This window comes from Durio zibethinus, chromosome 2 (genome assembly GCF_047325235.1).
Source record: "Durio zibethinus cultivar Kanyao isolate XHJ-2024 chromosome 2, ASM4732523v1, whole genome shotgun sequence".
In the NCBI taxonomy this organism is placed as follows: domain Eukaryota; kingdom Viridiplantae; phylum Streptophyta; class Magnoliopsida; order Malvales; family Malvaceae; genus Durio; species Durio zibethinus.
The window spans coordinates 4,836,501-4,854,128 of record NC_143163.1 but is presented as its reverse complement, the minus strand read 5'-3'; the positions used below and the strand labels follow the sequence as shown (position 1 = coordinate 4,854,128).

At 34.0% G+C, this 17,628-nt stretch overlaps 3 protein-coding genes across 3 annotated transcripts; 1 reads left to right on the top strand and 2 right to left on the bottom strand.

Moving 5' to 3' along the window:
* Window positions 1-88: 88 nt before the first annotated feature.
* Window positions 89-1,606, top strand: LOC111308309 (thioredoxin domain-containing protein 9 homolog). The gene is made up of 4 exons (XM_022906627.2): window positions 89-241; window positions 336-611; window positions 832-990; window positions 1,106-1,606. Exons 1-4 carry the CDS (start codon window positions 218-220, stop codon window positions 1,286-1,288), a joined length of 642 nt encoding a protein of 213 aa, XP_022762362.2. The 5' UTR covers window positions 89-217; the 3' UTR covers window positions 1,289-1,606.
* Window positions 1,607-6,572: 4,966 nt separating this feature from the next.
* On the bottom strand, window positions 6,573-11,418 carry LOC111308995 (MAR-binding filament-like protein). Its single transcript, XM_022907736.2, has 6 exons — window positions 11,076-11,418; window positions 9,720-9,925; window positions 8,937-9,225; window positions 7,976-8,083; window positions 7,317-7,561; window positions 6,573-7,013 (listed from the first exon to the last, which is right to left on the bottom strand). The coding sequence occupies exons 1-6, from the start codon at window positions 11,316-11,318 to the stop codon at window positions 6,896-6,898; spliced, it is 1,209 nt and encodes a 402-aa protein (XP_022763471.1). The 5' UTR covers window positions 11,319-11,418; the 3' UTR covers window positions 6,573-6,895.
* A 2,537-nt stretch (window positions 11,419-13,955) lies between these two features.
* LOC111308994 (putative indole-3-acetic acid-amido synthetase GH3.1) lies at window positions 13,956-16,343 on the bottom strand. The gene is made up of 3 exons (XM_022907735.2): window positions 15,921-16,343; window positions 15,704-15,805; window positions 13,956-15,602 (listed from the first exon to the last, which is right to left on the bottom strand). The coding sequence occupies exons 1-3, from the start codon at window positions 16,238-16,240 to the stop codon at window positions 14,228-14,230; spliced, it is 1,797 nt and encodes a 598-aa protein (XP_022763470.2). The 5' UTR covers window positions 16,241-16,343; the 3' UTR covers window positions 13,956-14,227.
* Between the last annotated feature and the right edge of the window lie 1,285 nt (window positions 16,344-17,628).

Here is a 17,628-nt window from a genome sequence, read left to right as displayed (position 1 = left end):
ACCTAACATACTACAGTGTCAGGACTGATAAATCAGGCTAGGAAGGCCCAAACGCTGATATTTGGGTCAAGCAAAGTGGCGTCGTTTAGCCATTTTGCCCCGTATATTCAGAACGGAAAATTATCCCCGTCTCATTTACTCTCTCCACTGCCCAAATTCATTTCGATTTTTAAAATTCCAGTGGGAGGGATACAGACAGAGATCTTGTAATCCCACAATGGAAAATTCAAAGGTTCAAGAGGTAACCTTCCTCAATATAAAGGCATAAGCTTTCCTTCGCACGTGCGAATCTTTAATTTGTCTTCTAAATTCTGTGCATTTTCATTCCTGTCCAGATCCTGGAGAAGCAGGTGCTGACGGTGGCGAAGGCCGTCGAGGACAAGATCGATGAAGAGATCGCGGCGCTGGATCTCCTCGACAACGACGATCTGGAGGCTATTAGAGAGCGTAGGTTGCAGCAGATGAAGAAGATGGCCGAGAAGCGGAGCCGTTGGCTGGGTCTAGGCCACGGTGAATACTCTGAGATTCCAGCTGAAAAGGACTTCTTTTCAATAGTTAAAGCTAGTGAGCGCGTTGTTTGCCACTTCTATCGCGAGAATTGGCCCTGCAAGGTTATACTAAAAAGAAATCTTCTTTTTTTAAAATTTTTTTTTGAAATTTACTTGTTGCTATTGAAATGCTAATGAATAATGAAATTATTGGAACAAAGAAGAAAACTTTATGGAGAAAATGAACTGATGGAATGAAAAAAAAAACAAATAGTTAGTGTGGGTTTTCATTGTAGTTTGAAGTTTAGGCAAAAGAATTAATCTTTTTTGAGTTGAATCGCAGGTGATGGACAAGCACTTGACTATATTGGCAAAGCAGCATATAGAGACTCGTTTCGTAAAAATCCATGCCGAGAAAAGTCCTTTCTTGGCTGAGAGGCTCAAGATTGTTGTTCTTCCTACACTTGCCCTTATCAAAAATGCCAAAGTCGATGATTATGTGGTATGCAATGCTAGTTCCAACATCAAAGGATATAAACATAATATTTGAATTGCATGCGCCTTTTTTTTCTGTTTCTAATAGTTCCCTCCGTCTGTCTTGATGTTTGTGTTTTCAGGTTGGATTTGATGAGCTTGGCGGGACAGATGAGTTTGCCACAGAAGATTTGGAGGAGAGGCTGGCTAAAGCTCAAGTCATCTTCTCTGAAGGTGAATCATCTTTACATACATCAAAGTCTGGTACACAGACCAAGAGGAATCTCCGGCAAAGCTCGAATGCAGACTCATCCGATTCAGATTAAATTTGGGGGGTTTGGATCTGTAATCTTCTATATGTTTCAATGCAAGTCAACAAGATTCATCAACATTCCATCTTTACTATTAAAAGCAAATGACTGTTCCATTTGCTATATGAGGCCATTCAGTCCTTCAAGTATTATGCTCAATCCATTCTCTTTGATGCAATTTTTTGTTCTTGTATGAACTATGTTTTTTTGATTTGGGGAAAGAGGATTTGAAGCTTGCTCTTTGAACGGGGAGATTTGTATCAAAATTGAGTCAAATGCTTTTGTATGATCTATGTTTTTATAAAGGAATAGTATCATCTTATTTTTAGTTTATATATATATATATATATATATAGCTCCCATTAACCCTTATAATAAGCAATTTTGTGCATCTAATCTTTGGTTTGTGAGAATGATGAAAATTGAAAGACTGAAACATGAAGATCGAAGAGCGGCATTGACTTCTCAATTGATAAGCTTGGGCATTTGTCAAGAAGTACATTGATTAAGCACCCTAAAATGTGAATTCATGGTTGCTGTACAGGGAAAAGATTCTTTTCACTATTTAAAAAAAAAATTCTATCCTTTTGCTTAATGGGAGAGTTGAACTTTGAATTTCCTATATTTTTCCAGAAAAAAAAATGTTAAAAGAGTATTTCTTGGCACTTATTAATATGATATTTATAGAAAGTTATTTTATAATTAATACATTTTTTTGGGTCAAAGAATGCATTGTCATTGCTGGAGTTTGATAAAAAGGGTTTATTAAATAAAAAAAATCCATATCTAACAATCACTCATAGAAATTTTCAAACAAGAAATCAGGTATTAATAATCATAATAAAGGAAAATCTCCAAATAAGACATCAGATACTCTTTCCCCGGATTCGATACACAAAGAAAGACAAAGAAACCTAATAAAAGATATTATAGAACTACCAACAAAGGGAACACCATATATCAATGTCATAACAACCAACCACCCATGCCATGGATAGAAAATGCACTAGTACTTTTTTCTATAGCTGGTGCTTACCTGACATCAAACATTTACAGCCGAAACAACAGACATGAGTAGACAGACGACGACTATAGCATCCTAATTAAAAATCCATTTAGATATTATTAGTTCCAAACCTTAAAAAAAACCTGACAAGTTGTCATAACCACAGGCATATAAAAGCAGTTTTTTTTTTCTTCCTTACAGCGTTACAATGCTTAGTTATACACACGGTTGTAGCGCCATTTGGTTCGAGCCAATAGCTTTTTCCCTAACAGATGGCTGTGGAGAAATGGATAATGATGTTGTATGAATTCAACAAGGGTATTGTGGAGATCTCCCTGCTTTTAACAAAAGTATACAAAATAGGGTTTAGGACCGAAATTAACATAACCATTATTTGATTTTTAGTCTTATTATCAAAAAACTCAATTGTATTATGTCCAAGTTTTTTTTTTTTTGCTTTTTACCAATAATCAAGTGCAGCATATATTGGAGACTGTGCATAGGAAAATAAAATAAGGGAATGAAGATTGAAGAAGTATAACCTTAGAAACATGCAATGGTGATTGAACAACTTGCCATAGGGATCTTGAAGAAGCTTTAAGAAGTCTGGATCATGCATAATATCTGTGATAATCCTTGCAGAATGCTCTTGCACAGCATCTTTTTAAACATTTCTCAACCACATTGCTGCCATACTTATTCATGGAAAGAGTAACATACTGCACAACATAGTTAGTGTAGAAAAATCAAAATGTGAAAAGTACTTGGAGATAAATCTGATTACTATAGTTAATTGTGAAATAAAATTGTTAATAATAATTATGATTAATTTATAATTATAAATCATCCATATGATATAAATCAGATTGGTTTAATTATCCAAATTTGTTGATTTTGTGATATAAATACTCTTTTAAATAGAAAACGATTTAGAAAGACAAACCCGCAGGGATGCTTAGAATGAATAAACGCATTCGCCGTAATTTCAGCCAGCAGACGCTCCATAGCTTCTGCTTTGGCATGGGCCAAGAATTGTTGCAATACACACCAGCCGCTTTTGTCAGTTGCAGTGTCGATACAATGTTTGATAATTTCATCCACAAGGTGCTGCCAATGAAAATTAATGTTTGTTCATCAGAAATCCAATAATAAATCCTTTAGCTGACACTTACATGCATGAAACCTTTTTTCTATGATTTAAAAAAGTCATGCATACATTAATTGTTTATCATTTGCTTTCATTGTTTTTGTGATGAAAGTCAGTCATGCAATATGTAGAGAATTTTTCTTGATTCATCGAAGTTAGTTGAGCAATTTATGAACTGTTCTGACAAAGAGAGATTTAATGAACTAATGATTCTCATAATTACTATAATCTTTTCTCCTATTATTTTTATAGATTAGTAATGTTAGTGTATATAGTTAATAGTTAGTTACATGAAACATTGATGTAAAATGATGTGGATTTAGCCATGCACACACTTGTTGCTGATGCACCAATTGTTTTTCAGAGTGATTTAGATTATCCGAAAGCTACCAATAACAAGTTTTACCAACACCCCCCCCCCCCCCCCCGCCCCCCCAAAAAAAATGATGTGTAATGGAACCTCAGAGTGTTTTAAGCCTATATTGCAGTCACCACAACCCTTTTTTTCCCGAAAAGAAAAGGAAAAAAAAAACATTTTCCGTCATAAACATAGGATGCATTGATCAATGGAGTGGTTCTTGACTTGAGAATACATATAATTGCAAACATAGAAGATGCAAATTTTGAAATTATAGTATATGTTACCTTTGTATCTTCATTTGAGAATTTATTTAAGCAGTGTTCAATTATATGATGACGATGGGTGTTGTTTATCAACGTAACAGCAATAGGATTCAACAATGGCAGAACATCCAGGAATTTTTGTTCGCTGCTAACGAGCAAGAGAAGCAGTTCAGTCCTTTGTTCTTGATTGCCTGCTTCGAAGAGTTTCTGAATAAGATAATTGGCGAACTGGTGAACCATTAAATCATGATGCAAGTGATCTTTCACTTCCAAGCCAGTCATGGCCCTTGTGTTATCCCAGCAGTATTGAAGATCAGCGTTGTTCATCAATCTACGTGGACAAGCGTAAGCCAATTCGTCCGACTCCTTCGTTGTGAGTTGAAATCGAAGTCAGTCCCCTGGGGGAAACAAACGGGTTGTAAGAGAAGTATAGCTACTTCAGAAAGGTTAACAGCAGTATTCTTATCAAACAAGGAAACATACTCTGTTTAACTTCAAAAATATATTTTATTATTAAAACTATATTCACTAATTTCGGACATTGAATCCCTCAATTCTGTTATTCATAATAAATTAATCATTATTCTACCAAATGCCCGAAGGTTTCAAGATTCACAGCGCTGGACAATTGGGGCACATATTTTTTGCCCTAAGTTAATATTTTTAAAAATATTAGCAATTAGGTAATGTTTGAAAGATAGGTTGTCTTTATAAATTAAAAAATTAATAATATCATCAACAATCTTTTGATTAAATGATAAGATTTAGATTCGGTTCAAACAATTTCAATCCTCACCTTCAATGTATTAAAAAAATGAGTAATTATCTTCAATAATTAATCTTTTTATCTAGTTTTCCTAACACTTTATTTAAAAACCTTATTCTTCAATCATATTTTGATAACTTGCTACGTACGACAAAGAAAAAATATCATAAATTTCTAAAACCTGGTAAGCATTAATGTGGTCTACAGAGATACAACTCGCTGTTTAATTTCTTTTTTCATAGCTCTGATAATAGAATATATGGTGCAATGAAAAATGGTTCTTGATTGAGGTATAGTAATATTTTGTCACCTTTGACCGTTTGTCTATGAACTTTGCCGGTTGAACAGATTTTTGAGGTTTCTAGAGATGGCGACAAGCAAGTCGTCGTCATGGAAAACACTGTAATAGGAAATGAAAGATTTGTTCCGATGATCACTGATGAGATTATCTTCTCATCAATTCTATAAATAAACTAAAAACTAAGATATATATATATATATATATATATATATATATATATATATAAAAGGAGTGATAAAGTTACATAAAAAAATTATATTTTTTTAATCATTTGTATTTAATCATTGATACGAATGATTAAAAGATATAAAATTAAATAATTTTACACCAATGTAAGTTGATATTATCGTCTAAATAAATATATAATGAAAGGATCAAGTTAAAATAAAAAATTATATACATTTTTTTAATCATTAATTTTAATATATTTTAAATTAAGCCTTTTTTTTATCTCTTTTTCGCTTGTTTTTTTCATCTTGAATGTATTAAAATCTATGGTTAAAATAAATATAAAAATTAAAAAATTTTATATTAATATAAGTTGATCTTGCCCTATATATATATATATATATATATATGTATATATATATATGGAAGGATCAACTTATATCAATATAAAACTAAAAAGTTTTACACTTTTTTTAATCATTGATTTTAATAAATATAAGAGATGAGAGAGATAAATGAAAAAAAAAATTAGTTTAATCTATTGAAATCAATGGTTTAAAAAAATGAAAAAAAAATTTAAAATTTTTTTTTGGTAACTTGATCCCTCCCGTATATTTACATACATATGGAAAAAGGATCAATTATATCAATATAAATTTTTTTAGTTTTACCCTCTTTTAACCATTGATTTTAATGTTTTTAAAAAATGAAATTAAATCATTTTTTCTTTGATTTGTCTTTCTCATCCATTGGATCTATTGAAATTAATAGTTAAAAAAAAGATAAAAAAATATAAAATTTTTTTTTGTGTAACTTGATCCATTCTAACTCACACATACACACATATATATATATATATATATATATAGACACACACACACGCACAACAATCAGAACTCCATCTTAAATAGAAGCTCGGAAATTCTATTAATGGCTGCTGCATGCATGTGTTTTCTAAGGACTTGTTACGTTTTGGCTAATCCATTCCATGTACAACATGTGCCCTCTATTTCGGGATGCAAATCTTGATAAGCATTGTGTCTACAGATACATACAGGCATGGATTTGGAGGAGATGAGAATGTGAAATACGGCCTTTTAACAGAACAGATAGATTTGGGAATTTCGAGGAGGACGAAGTGGAAGAAACTGAACAGAGAAGAAAGATGAAGGGTTAAAAGTTCTCAGGTTTATGGTAGCTGATCAAAATGGATGGATGGCAAAATGCATGTAAGCATAGCTGAAGGCAATCAAAGTTGAAGATAAAATTCCTTCTTGAAAACATTCGTAGAGGAGAAAATTCAATAAAACATTTCTTCGCGCGAATACTAAAAAGCAATAACAACAACATTTTTCGTCCTTTTTTGGTAAATCGTAAAACATTAGTATGCGATTGCTAATAAGAAACAACAACATTGAAATACACTCCGACATTAACGAAAACAATGTATCCTTTTATTATACATAAAATAATTCTCCATCTGCAAGACAGTATAGGGCCTAATCTTGTTCAATTCCTGCCTCTTCCTGAAACTCTTGCTGAAAAAGAAGTTAGTCGCCTGCCGATTCACATTCCTATTTACGGATGGAAGCAAATTTATCAAAGCAACTCTAAACAATCTGCTCATCACCACAGCCATTATTGTCGGGACTGCTTGTCAAGGATAAAAGTTCCATTAGTTCCATCCTATACTCAAGGCCTCTAAGGTAGTGCCCCAACAGCATACACCTGAATAATAATATCATAGGATTCAGACATTTTTCCATTGAATGTTTGAAGGGGTGATTTAAGCTTATTCAGAGCTTAAACATGTAAAACATCTCTCAGATCCGTATATGCACACGTTATCAATTTTCATTCTTCCTAATTGTACAGGTCAAATACAATATTAAATTCAAATTTAAACATGATCCAACTATATAATGAGCAATAAATGCAGCAATGCAGATTTACTGTTAAAATTTTGAAATAGAAACAATGCTTTCTTGGACACCAGAAACCATATTAAGGTTGGGGGAGAGCTGGACAAACCAGAAGAGAAGGCGAGCAAGATAGTCCCGTGTTAATGAAATGAAGGGCTGGAATTGAAGTGAAGTATCCTCAACAAGTTCGGCACAATCTTCACTCCCAATATTTACAGTTCCAGTTGCGGTGTTCTCTGACAAAGGAGGAACCTTGGAATGCATCTTCGGAGAAAGGGTGGCAAGGAGACCATGGACTACAGAATGGATCATTTCTTTCAATTCAGGAGATGTTGGTTCAGAAAGCTCGGCTACCTGAAATTTATGTTACAATTTTATTAGCCATGACAGTATAAGATTTACTTAAGTTCATTGCTAAAGAAACAGTTTCATGTGACAGGTTAAACACTTGGCTGCAATAGAAAAGAAATATCCATTTAGATTCAAACCAAAAACACTTGGCTGCAAATAGTACTGTTTCAATTTGCACTAAACAAAGGTACCCCTTTAAACCAAAAGCTGCACCTCATTCCTATACAACTGGGGACATGAAATTGTGACATTGCAAATGCTCTTTTTAATTATTTCAATATGCCATTCATATTAATGGAGAAAAAGCAAAGAATTTAAATTGTATAATTATAACTAGATATTACATTCATAGAATCATGTTAATGGGGTATTAGCAAATCAATTTTGCTTTAGGAAGTTTTTGAGATCAAGGGAAACCTTTTCTGGTTGTAATGATCTTAAGTAGTCAAGTAAATCATTCTTTTCTTCCCCAACAAACTGTTGCATTTGCAGAGCAGCATTTTTCCTCTTGACTTCACGAAGTTCCTTCAATAAAGCAAGAAGAGAAATATGAGCATGTATTGCAGATAAGGATTTTGACGAAATCGAAACACAAAAATATATGATAAGTACAGATATATGAAAAGGAAAAATGAGATGTTCACCAATTTGAGAAGGTTCATTCTTTTCATATAGTATGCATGTATGATGCAATCCTTAATTTCTGATCCTGATCAACCGTGGAATATTCCTCTCATGGAATTTAGATTTTGAAAAGCCATAAACTTTCATACCTTGCCAAATTTTCTATGGGGGTTAACTCTCAAATATACAACTTTGATAGTGATGCTGGAAGAAAGACAAGTTTACCATATCAAATTAAGTTTTCTGATCCCTCAGATGTTTCCATCAGATGATGTATTCAGTTTATCAGATCAGCATGTGTAACAAATAACTACTACTATTTCTAGATAGTTCATGTTTCTTGATATATCTAAATTCTTTCATAATGCTAATACCAACAATTTGGAATGCATAACATAGCAAGTTGGCTTAATATTCTATCTCAAATGGAAAACAGAGGCTTTCAAAGGAGAATGTTAAATAAATATCAGCAAATGGATGTTGTATCAGCCAAAAAAGGAACTAACAAGGGTAAGAGAGAGGTTCAAAGTTGTTTAGGGCCACCCTGAATAAGAGACAATGGCATCTTTTAGGCCCTTATAGCATCTTTTGAATGGTTCAAACTGATTCAAACTATGATGATTTTATAATTAACCAAACTCGCACACAAAAAAACAAAGGTAAAATTTTCTCCAGTCAATATATCAAGTTAAACACTTTACGGATTCAAAGAACAAAAAGGGACTATGAGAGGCTCCTCTATGTTATTTCATACCTTTTTAACTGAAGTTAGACGAGACTTCAAATGAAGAATGTATTTATGAGTTTCCAGGGACATTTCACCCAGGCCTTGAAATTCAATATCTTCAAAATCGTCTTCGGTCGTCTTTTCAAATTCAGAGGACAAATCATTTTTCCCTGAAAATTCATTTGTTTTTGTACTGTCTAACAACATCTCTTGTAAATCAAAGTTTGACTTTTCTGAAGTTTGATTTTCCAAATCTCCTTCACAACCAAGGTTTCTTTCAAGGCAAAGCCTATATTCAGCATTCCTCAATGTATAACTGCAAATCAAGAAGAACTATTATTCATGATACTCCCAATATTCTGACAGACATTCATTGGATGTAAATGCTACTCTGATGTCTCACGGAACATCAAGCATTTAAACTTATGATCTTAACATCAATATTAAAAAAAAAGTTCTAAAGATTCACATGTGAAAGTGATTGTGCCACTTAAGAAGAAATGGGATTTAAATGTGAAATATACACATGGCTTTTGAGTTCAAGTGGTGCCCAATATACATTTTTGGCATTTTTGGCATGCCCTACATGGGCAGATGGACTCAAGATTTGGCTTTTTTCCTCAACAAATGTTAATATGATATTAAACCCTTGTTGGCCATAAAGAGGGATAAATAGAGAATGTAGTTGATGGTATGTCAAACAAACAGAGAGATTCAAAGCCCGTAGCTAAGGTTTCACCCTCTTGGCAACCAAGCAGAGTATAGAAACATTTACTATAATGGCGCATATCATGAAGAACCTGAACATACCCAGTCATCATAGAAGAAACCAACAACTTGGAGAGAGGTTCCCATAGTGCTTCGATAGAGACTTGAAACCTATCAGATGGAAGTAAACCTAACATGCCTGAAATAGTCCTTTTCATGGCATCCACAGTTGTAGGGGGGACATCTTTTTGGATAAGGCTAACATCCAATGGTTCTATCTCCTGTATCAGATTGGTGAGGACTGATTTCTGAAAGAAAATTATAAAAGTCAATTTCTATATCATTGCTGGAAAAGCACTTTGAAAATAGTACATATATGCATTAATTCGAAAACTATAAATAGTAGTGCCTATCTTTACTAATTCTAGTAAATATTAGCATTTATCACAAATAAACAACAGCTCAAATATATTGGTCATTTTAATTGGAATTTCCCGAAACCCATGGGCAAGGCAAACAAATGGGAGCCTTCTCATGTGAAAGGAAAACAAGAGAGTCAGCATCTCGGCTTTTCCTCCAAGACTTATTGACTTCTTAAGCAACCCCTCTCAGAATGTGATTCACATATATAACCCTCCACTTCAAATTGGCACTTATTTTATGTGGATGTGTTAAAGTTAAGGTATGTATATGTCCCCCAAAAGTATTCATTAGTCAGGTTCAATGATGTCATTATGTGTAGAAAAACTGAAGCACACTCCAATAAAACATCCACATGAAATGCCCATAAACTCCGGGAAATAAATTGCCTCCCAGGCTATAGTCCATAATGAGGTTTTTATTCCTTTCAGACAACATTTTCAAGAGAAAGTTAAAGAGGATGTAACTTGAAAGATTGCTTATCTAATTAGGAAACTGTAAGTCACATTGGCTACATCTATATCGTTAATATATAACCATAACATGAACATCTAATATAAAGAGTAAACAAAACAAAAGGCAGAACTTAAATTTTAGCAATTCAAGACAACAGCTAAAGTGTAATATTACGTCAGTTTCAGCTCTGTAGATGAACACTCTTTTTTTTCGTTCCTATAAAAATTTGGTACCATAATTTTGCACAATTCCCCACATTTTCTCAACAACCAATGAAATGATAAATCTTAAATAATCCTAAAACAATTCAATAAAAATCTAAAATAAAAATGTTCTCGTCCATTAGCGGCAATCCCCAATTTCCAATCCCAACAAGTTCAACAATATTGAAATAGATAAATTTTTTTCATCCACGTTGCATTATCAGTTGAGCAAAGCAGAAATACTTAAACTAAAATCAGCAATTCCAATCTAATTTAGCAATTTGCCAATTACTCACTACTTCAAATTCATAAAAAGAAAATTGTGACAAAGAAAAAGATAATAACTTTCCAAAATTAAAACTGATTTGGAAAAGCTGACCTTAGAGGGGGTAGGATTGGAACCGAAGGCATCATGGAAAGGAGAGGCTTCGAAACTATTGGAAGAGAAAGCAAGAAGAGGAATTTTGGGGAGATTTCTAAGGTTGGAAGAGGAGAGAGAGCGAAGAGCGGGGAAGGAGAGAGAGGAAGGAAAGAGAAAGGCTTTTGAAATTGAATGTGATTGGGAAGAGAAGGAAGGAAGCGGAAGATGAGAGGAAAAGAAAGAGGAAAGAGAGGTGGCCATACAGTTGAATCTTGCCACCACCACTACTCTCAGCCCTTTTCCTCTCTTCTCTCTCCGCCAATTATGTTTTTCCTTTCGCTCAAGCGCTAACGGCAGCCACAATTGGTTGGAGGAAGCAAACACAAAAGATAAATCCAACCATCCGGGTAACGTTAGACGTAACGGAACACCGTCACACCGTCAACACAGTTACATTATATAGCTGGCGTGGCTTATCTCTCTCGTTTCCATTTTTCGGTTTAAATATAAATACAAATATTCGGTTTCTTTTTTATTTCAAAAAAATAGTTAAATTCTTTTAAATTATTATGATAATATAAAAAACAAAAGAGATTAGACTCAAATTTATTATCATAGTGAAATTGTCAGAATTTTTTAATTTTATTAATTTTATAAAAAATAATAGAATTAGAATATTCCATGAAATCAGAATTATCTTTTAGTATTCAAAATCAATAAAAATAAAAATATTGTTCTAAAATTTTGTAAAATTAAAATATAATGATAAAATACAACATTAAAACAAAATATAATGACAAATTTTATTTTAAACATTACTATAAATTTCTGCTAAATCGTAATTTTTTTAAGAAAAATTCTTTCGGCTGGATCATTTTTCCACTATAACAAGATTTTACTATGCTTTATGAAATCAAGAACATCTGATTACACTAATCAATTTGTTGGTTTATTTCAGGAAAGATAGTGGTTGTAAGTGAAAAATACATAAAAAACAACAATATGAAAGGAAGTACAACGTTTTCACATGCAAACAATATAGCTGGATTTGACGGATTATGTCAAAGCTTAAGATTCATGTTGCCAGGATGCCCAAAGAGATTTTTATCGTATTCTAATTATTTTTTATGATTAATTTTAAATTAAAAAGTATAAAAAATATTTTAAATTAAAATTAAAAAATTATATAATGTTTATTTTATTATTGTAATCAATAAATCATTCCAATATTTGTTTGCCTCTAATTAAATTTTTATTTAAATTAATTAAGATAAAATTTTGTATAATATTAATAAAATATAAGTACAAATTTGTCGAGTAATGTAATTAATATATGTGAAAATTTAATAAATAATTTTTTCTGTCTTTTCTTTTAAATTATTGTGAGGATTCAATTTATTGTATTTATTAAATTTCATTTAATTATTAGAGTTCATCTATTTAAAATTTTAATTGAGTTGAAATAAAAATTTAAAAATTTAATTGATTACCATAAAATATTGATGACTTAAATGATTATTAAATTATAATTAAAAATGTTTTTCACACTTAAATCTTTAAAAATTCCATCGAGTAAGTTCCCAAAACACTACTAGATGTATCCTTAAATCTCCTTTTGCTAAATGGATCCCACTCCTGAGCTTTTAAGAGAGGCAGCAAAAACCAGAATCGGGAATGACCTCTGTAATTGCAAAAGCAGAATTATTAATCTAATAAGAAACAAATCATGCACTGATTGCATATTTGCAATCAAACTTTAAGGATGTACAAAGGGGATGAAATCAGGATAGGGAGTCTTTGGTCCCCAGTGTGTTTGGAGTTCGGACAGACAAGGGGCTGTTTCTTTATGTTTCTGGTCTGCTCTGGCCTGAAGCCACACCCGGCAAACTTACTTAATGCGTCTCTAAAGCAACTCCTTAAACAGGGAAACAGGTCATCAGCCTCTAGTTATTGAAACTCACTAATTGTCAATCAGATATGAAGCACTAGGCCCTTAAAGATCTTGCCAGGCATATCAGATGGATTGCTTAATAAATTTGTTCAAGACATTTCCTTTTCAGATATGATATATTCAACTGTGAAGCATGTTAACGGGGGATCAACACTTTTAAATGGATTGATCATCTGAAAATTACTTGAAGGGTTGATAAAAGTCGTTCAAAGAAAATGCATTATTTTTCTTTATTGACACTGTTGTAATTTACTTGCTTTTTCAGATTCAGTGAATTTACAAATCCACATCATTCCATAACAGGGGTGGTTGGAAACAATCCAGACAATTCACTGGGAAAGGCCAAACAAAGTGAATTATCAAAAAAGTGTTTTATGTCGGAAGTGTCAGCATCAGTAATTACTAGAGCCACTTTCATTCCAAAAAATATCAAATTATCCCGAACTTTTATGACGATGAAGCGATGAACATCGCGCATGTTTTCCACCTTGACTTCCAAAATACCGTCTAACAGCAAAGGTTCTTGATGTGGAAGTCTTTCAGCTAACGCTGTAATGCTCTTTATCTCTATTCCAATTTGACTTGTGTAATTCACCACCGTTCTTTCTCCCTTTCTTACTGTGGAAAACCAAATGAAATTTGCAAATGACAAACTGCTGTCATTTTCCTCCACTAACTGATCTTGGAAATAATTTTCCACTTTGGAAGATAAACAATTGTTGAAAACTACGAAATTCCAACCAAACTTGCTTATATAAACAATTCTAGTTACATTATAATAATCTGTACTCCATTCGATCTGCTTTCCTACACTACTTTTTTTTTCTCTCTCTTATTCTGCTCATTTTTGTGAATTGATAAAGCGTGTTCCTGTGCCTTTCACAAAGAACAAATGTTGAAAACAAAAGACAAAGACAAAGGATATTAAAGCAAGAAAGATCAACATGTTCAAACGAAACCATATCTGTTACATTACATGAAAGGAACAATGCAGTGGGAGAGACATCAGCTTTAGCTCACATCCTTTGAATCAAAACACAAACCTGACCCTGAAACATCCTAATCCAACTTACACTTTTACCTTTCACCAAAAGCTTACTCCAAAGAAGAAAAAAAGAAAAAAAAACTCAAGTAGATAAAAAAATGAAAACAAAGAGAATCTACAAATTATAGCCATCTCATTGACTTAATCTGGTCGGTGGCTAAATAAATCAGTAAATCAGCTTCTCCTTTCTGGGGTCCAATGTGGCAAAGCTGGGCTAAAATAAGCGGATACCACCCTAGAATCCAGCAACTCCATGATTGGAGTGAAGTTCACACACCTTGGAACCTTGTATTGATTGATGGACGCCCCTCTTGACATGGCGTAATCCATTAACTCTTCAAATGTGCCACTTTTTACCACGCGGATTTCTAGTGGGCCTATTGCGTTATCCGCAACTCGGCCTTGTCGATACACTGAGTTGAGAGACTCCTCCATTGCTAAACAACAAAGTTTCAGGACCTCATCACTAGGCGCGTTAGCGGAGTCTTTCACTAACAACTCCCAGTATATCACGTAGTGACCAGGTATTGTTGCTGTGTCCGCATAACTCGTGTATTCAACGACACTGGTGTTGAACTCACGCAAGAGATGGGAAGCATTTTCAACTGCCTTTTGTAACTCGGCCTCATCGGTTTTGTCTGAGTCAATGCTAAGTAGCACGTTCTTCCTCCTTACGAAATGGAATTGCGGAGCTGAGTTGTGGAACCCAGTGACTCGGAGAATGTCACCGACTCGGTATCTGCATAATCCTGCATAGGTTGTGATTACAAGCTCGTATTCTTTCCCAACTTCCACATCCACAAGGTCAACGAGTTTAGAAGGCGAGTCAGGAGTGAGACAAGCTGAGTTAGGCTCGTGGGGTAAGAACTCGAAGTATGCCATGTTTGGCATGATGGTATAAGAAACTTCTGATGGTTTGCACATGGGGTTAAGGTTCAAACCAAAATAACATTCGGATGAAGCGTACATGGTACATGCTAAAGGTAACCCACCGCTGTAATAATCCAGGGTTGGGATATACTGTGCCATAGCTCCAGTAACTATGACGTCAAGGTATTTTGTGTTGGGCCAAATTCTTGTAATGATTCCCTCCCAGCTGTCCTTTGAACATTCTTGGCGAACAAACTCAGCAAGCTCAGGGTTGGGTTTCAGGAACTTAGCCATGCATTCCCTTATTGAAGGGTCGATGACTTTTGGATTCAAGGCACCTGTTTCGATATCCAGGGTGAGTTGTTGCCAATTCAGCTGAAGGAACCTGATTGCGCGGAGTAAACCTGAAGCAAACACCGCACCAACACGGAGAACTTGTTGGCGTTCCTGGAGACCGCAAAGCATCTGCGTGTACATGCTCTGGAACGAGTCGGGACAGAGGATGGCTTCGTTGGGGCTGGTGTAAACATTGTAAGGGTCATATGGTCGTGTCTTGAAATGGTCACTCTTGTAGTAGCTGGTAAGAACAGGGCGAGCCAAGAGGCCACCTGGGGTCCTTGTTTCGGATTTCACAAACAGGAAGTATAGCCCCTTGCCTTTGTCCAAACCTGGCACATAACTGTTACATAGAAAGCGCGTTCCATTAATTAAAGAAAGAAAGAATACACAACCAAATATACTAACGTAAAAACTATAGCGTATCATTTTTAAAATACCTACAGATTCATAACTGGCATGAGCAAACTGTAGAGCAACTGGCGGCGATCTAGCTCTTCCTTAATTGTTGGCATGAGTTTCCTCTCACCAGCTGAAGTCCCTGAGCTGCACAATTTTCCAGGAAATTCAAACATCAGCATCAAAAATATATATATCCTAATTTCTTCCTTTTTTTAAACTTTTTTCTTTAAGTTCGAAAAATTACAGTTCATATACGAACCTGGTGAGAAATTCTGAGATGGGGTGGGCTGATAAAATAGCAGAGCGGTCACCATTAGCAATACGCTGGATTTCAGGCTGAAGGTCCTCGTAAGTAATAACTGAAAGTTTGGACTTGAACGTGTCTCGGTCCGTTGCACCATTGAGTTTGAACCTTCTAAGGTATTCAGTTTGGCAGTTTCGGCTTAAGATTTCTGCCAGAACTCTCTCTTGAACAGAATCGGCATTTCGAGATATTTCCTCTATGAACTGCAGAGCTTTTGCATCTTTCTCGCATGCTGGTGGACCCAGCGGAGATGAGAGAGAAGAATCAACAGCCATTTCAAAAGGGAGATTTTATCAAAATTTGTTAAGAGGAAAAAGAGAGTAAGAGAGGGAGTTTGTGATCAGGGTTCAGGAGGGGGGAGGAGGCACTGTGAACTGTGATGAGCTTGGGAAGGTTCAAGGGGGTTTAAATAGGGGAAGGTTAGAACTTGAAAGGTTGCCACGTCATCCGTCATGTAAATGTCGGACCCACAAAGGCGAGAGCTTGGAAGGAGGCGCTGACGCACTTATACAGAGAAATTGTGGAAAAGTGAAATAAAAATTAGAAAAAGAAATACGCATTTTTTTAATTAAATTTTGGAAAAGGAAAGAGAGCAAAAAGGCTTAGACAGAGTTTATTTCTTAATCTAGTGAAATGTAGTGCTGGGAGGGGACAAGGTGGGGCCCACAACACGTAGACATGGCACGAACTGAGGGAGGCATGTGGGGTTAGGTGACCGCCATGTCAGCCGAGCTCCTGGGTGAAAAAAAAAGAAGTCTACGCGTCACGCAACCACGCGGCTGCTTTCGGGTAAAATTGCTGGCCCTTGATAACGATGGGCTGCCGGCACGTGACACAGATGCCTATATTTATTAGACCAATTTTTTTGTTGCCAATTAACGCAAATGTTGAAAACAAAAAAACACGCATTTTGTTTATTAGCATTCCATTTCAAATTAATTTTCATTATATAAATTTTTCAAAAAACTACAAATATTTTTCAATGTATTTTCATCACAAAAATATTACTAGTGTTCTCTAATTTTTATATCTTTTTTTTAATTTTATGTTATTATTGTATATTAAAACGTTTCAAAGAATAAAGGTTTTTTTAATTTAATTTAACATATATTTTTTATTGATTCAAACAAATTCACCGACTTTGATTAAATTTAATTTTAAAAAATAACAAGCAAAAAAAATTTATTTATTGAAAAGAGCATTTCATTTAAAAATTTTTTTTTATGACAAGCTTACATCTCGGCCTTATTTCTTTAGTTCTTCTATATTAATAAATCATCATAGCTGTAAATTACTAAGTTGTTTCAGTTTTACTTAAATTTTTCTTTTTGCCCTTTTTAAAAGTGCATTATTTTGTCTATGTTGCTTAAAGAAAAGGGACAGTTGCAAATTGGACCTTAAATTAATTGAACTTCAATAGAATACTTATAATAGGGAGTAGCACATATGCCCAAGGAGGACAAAAGCGAAATAACTTTATTAAGTTCCCGTGTCTTGTATGCCAAAAGGGAAATAACTTTATTTATATGTGTATATTTTTCAGTAACGTAATTTAATGAACATATTTTTTTTATGAAATTACAAAGAAAAAATTAGAAATTGATTAAAAAAAATTTATATTAATCTGTACAAATCAAAATAACTTGTATGAATAACATTGATT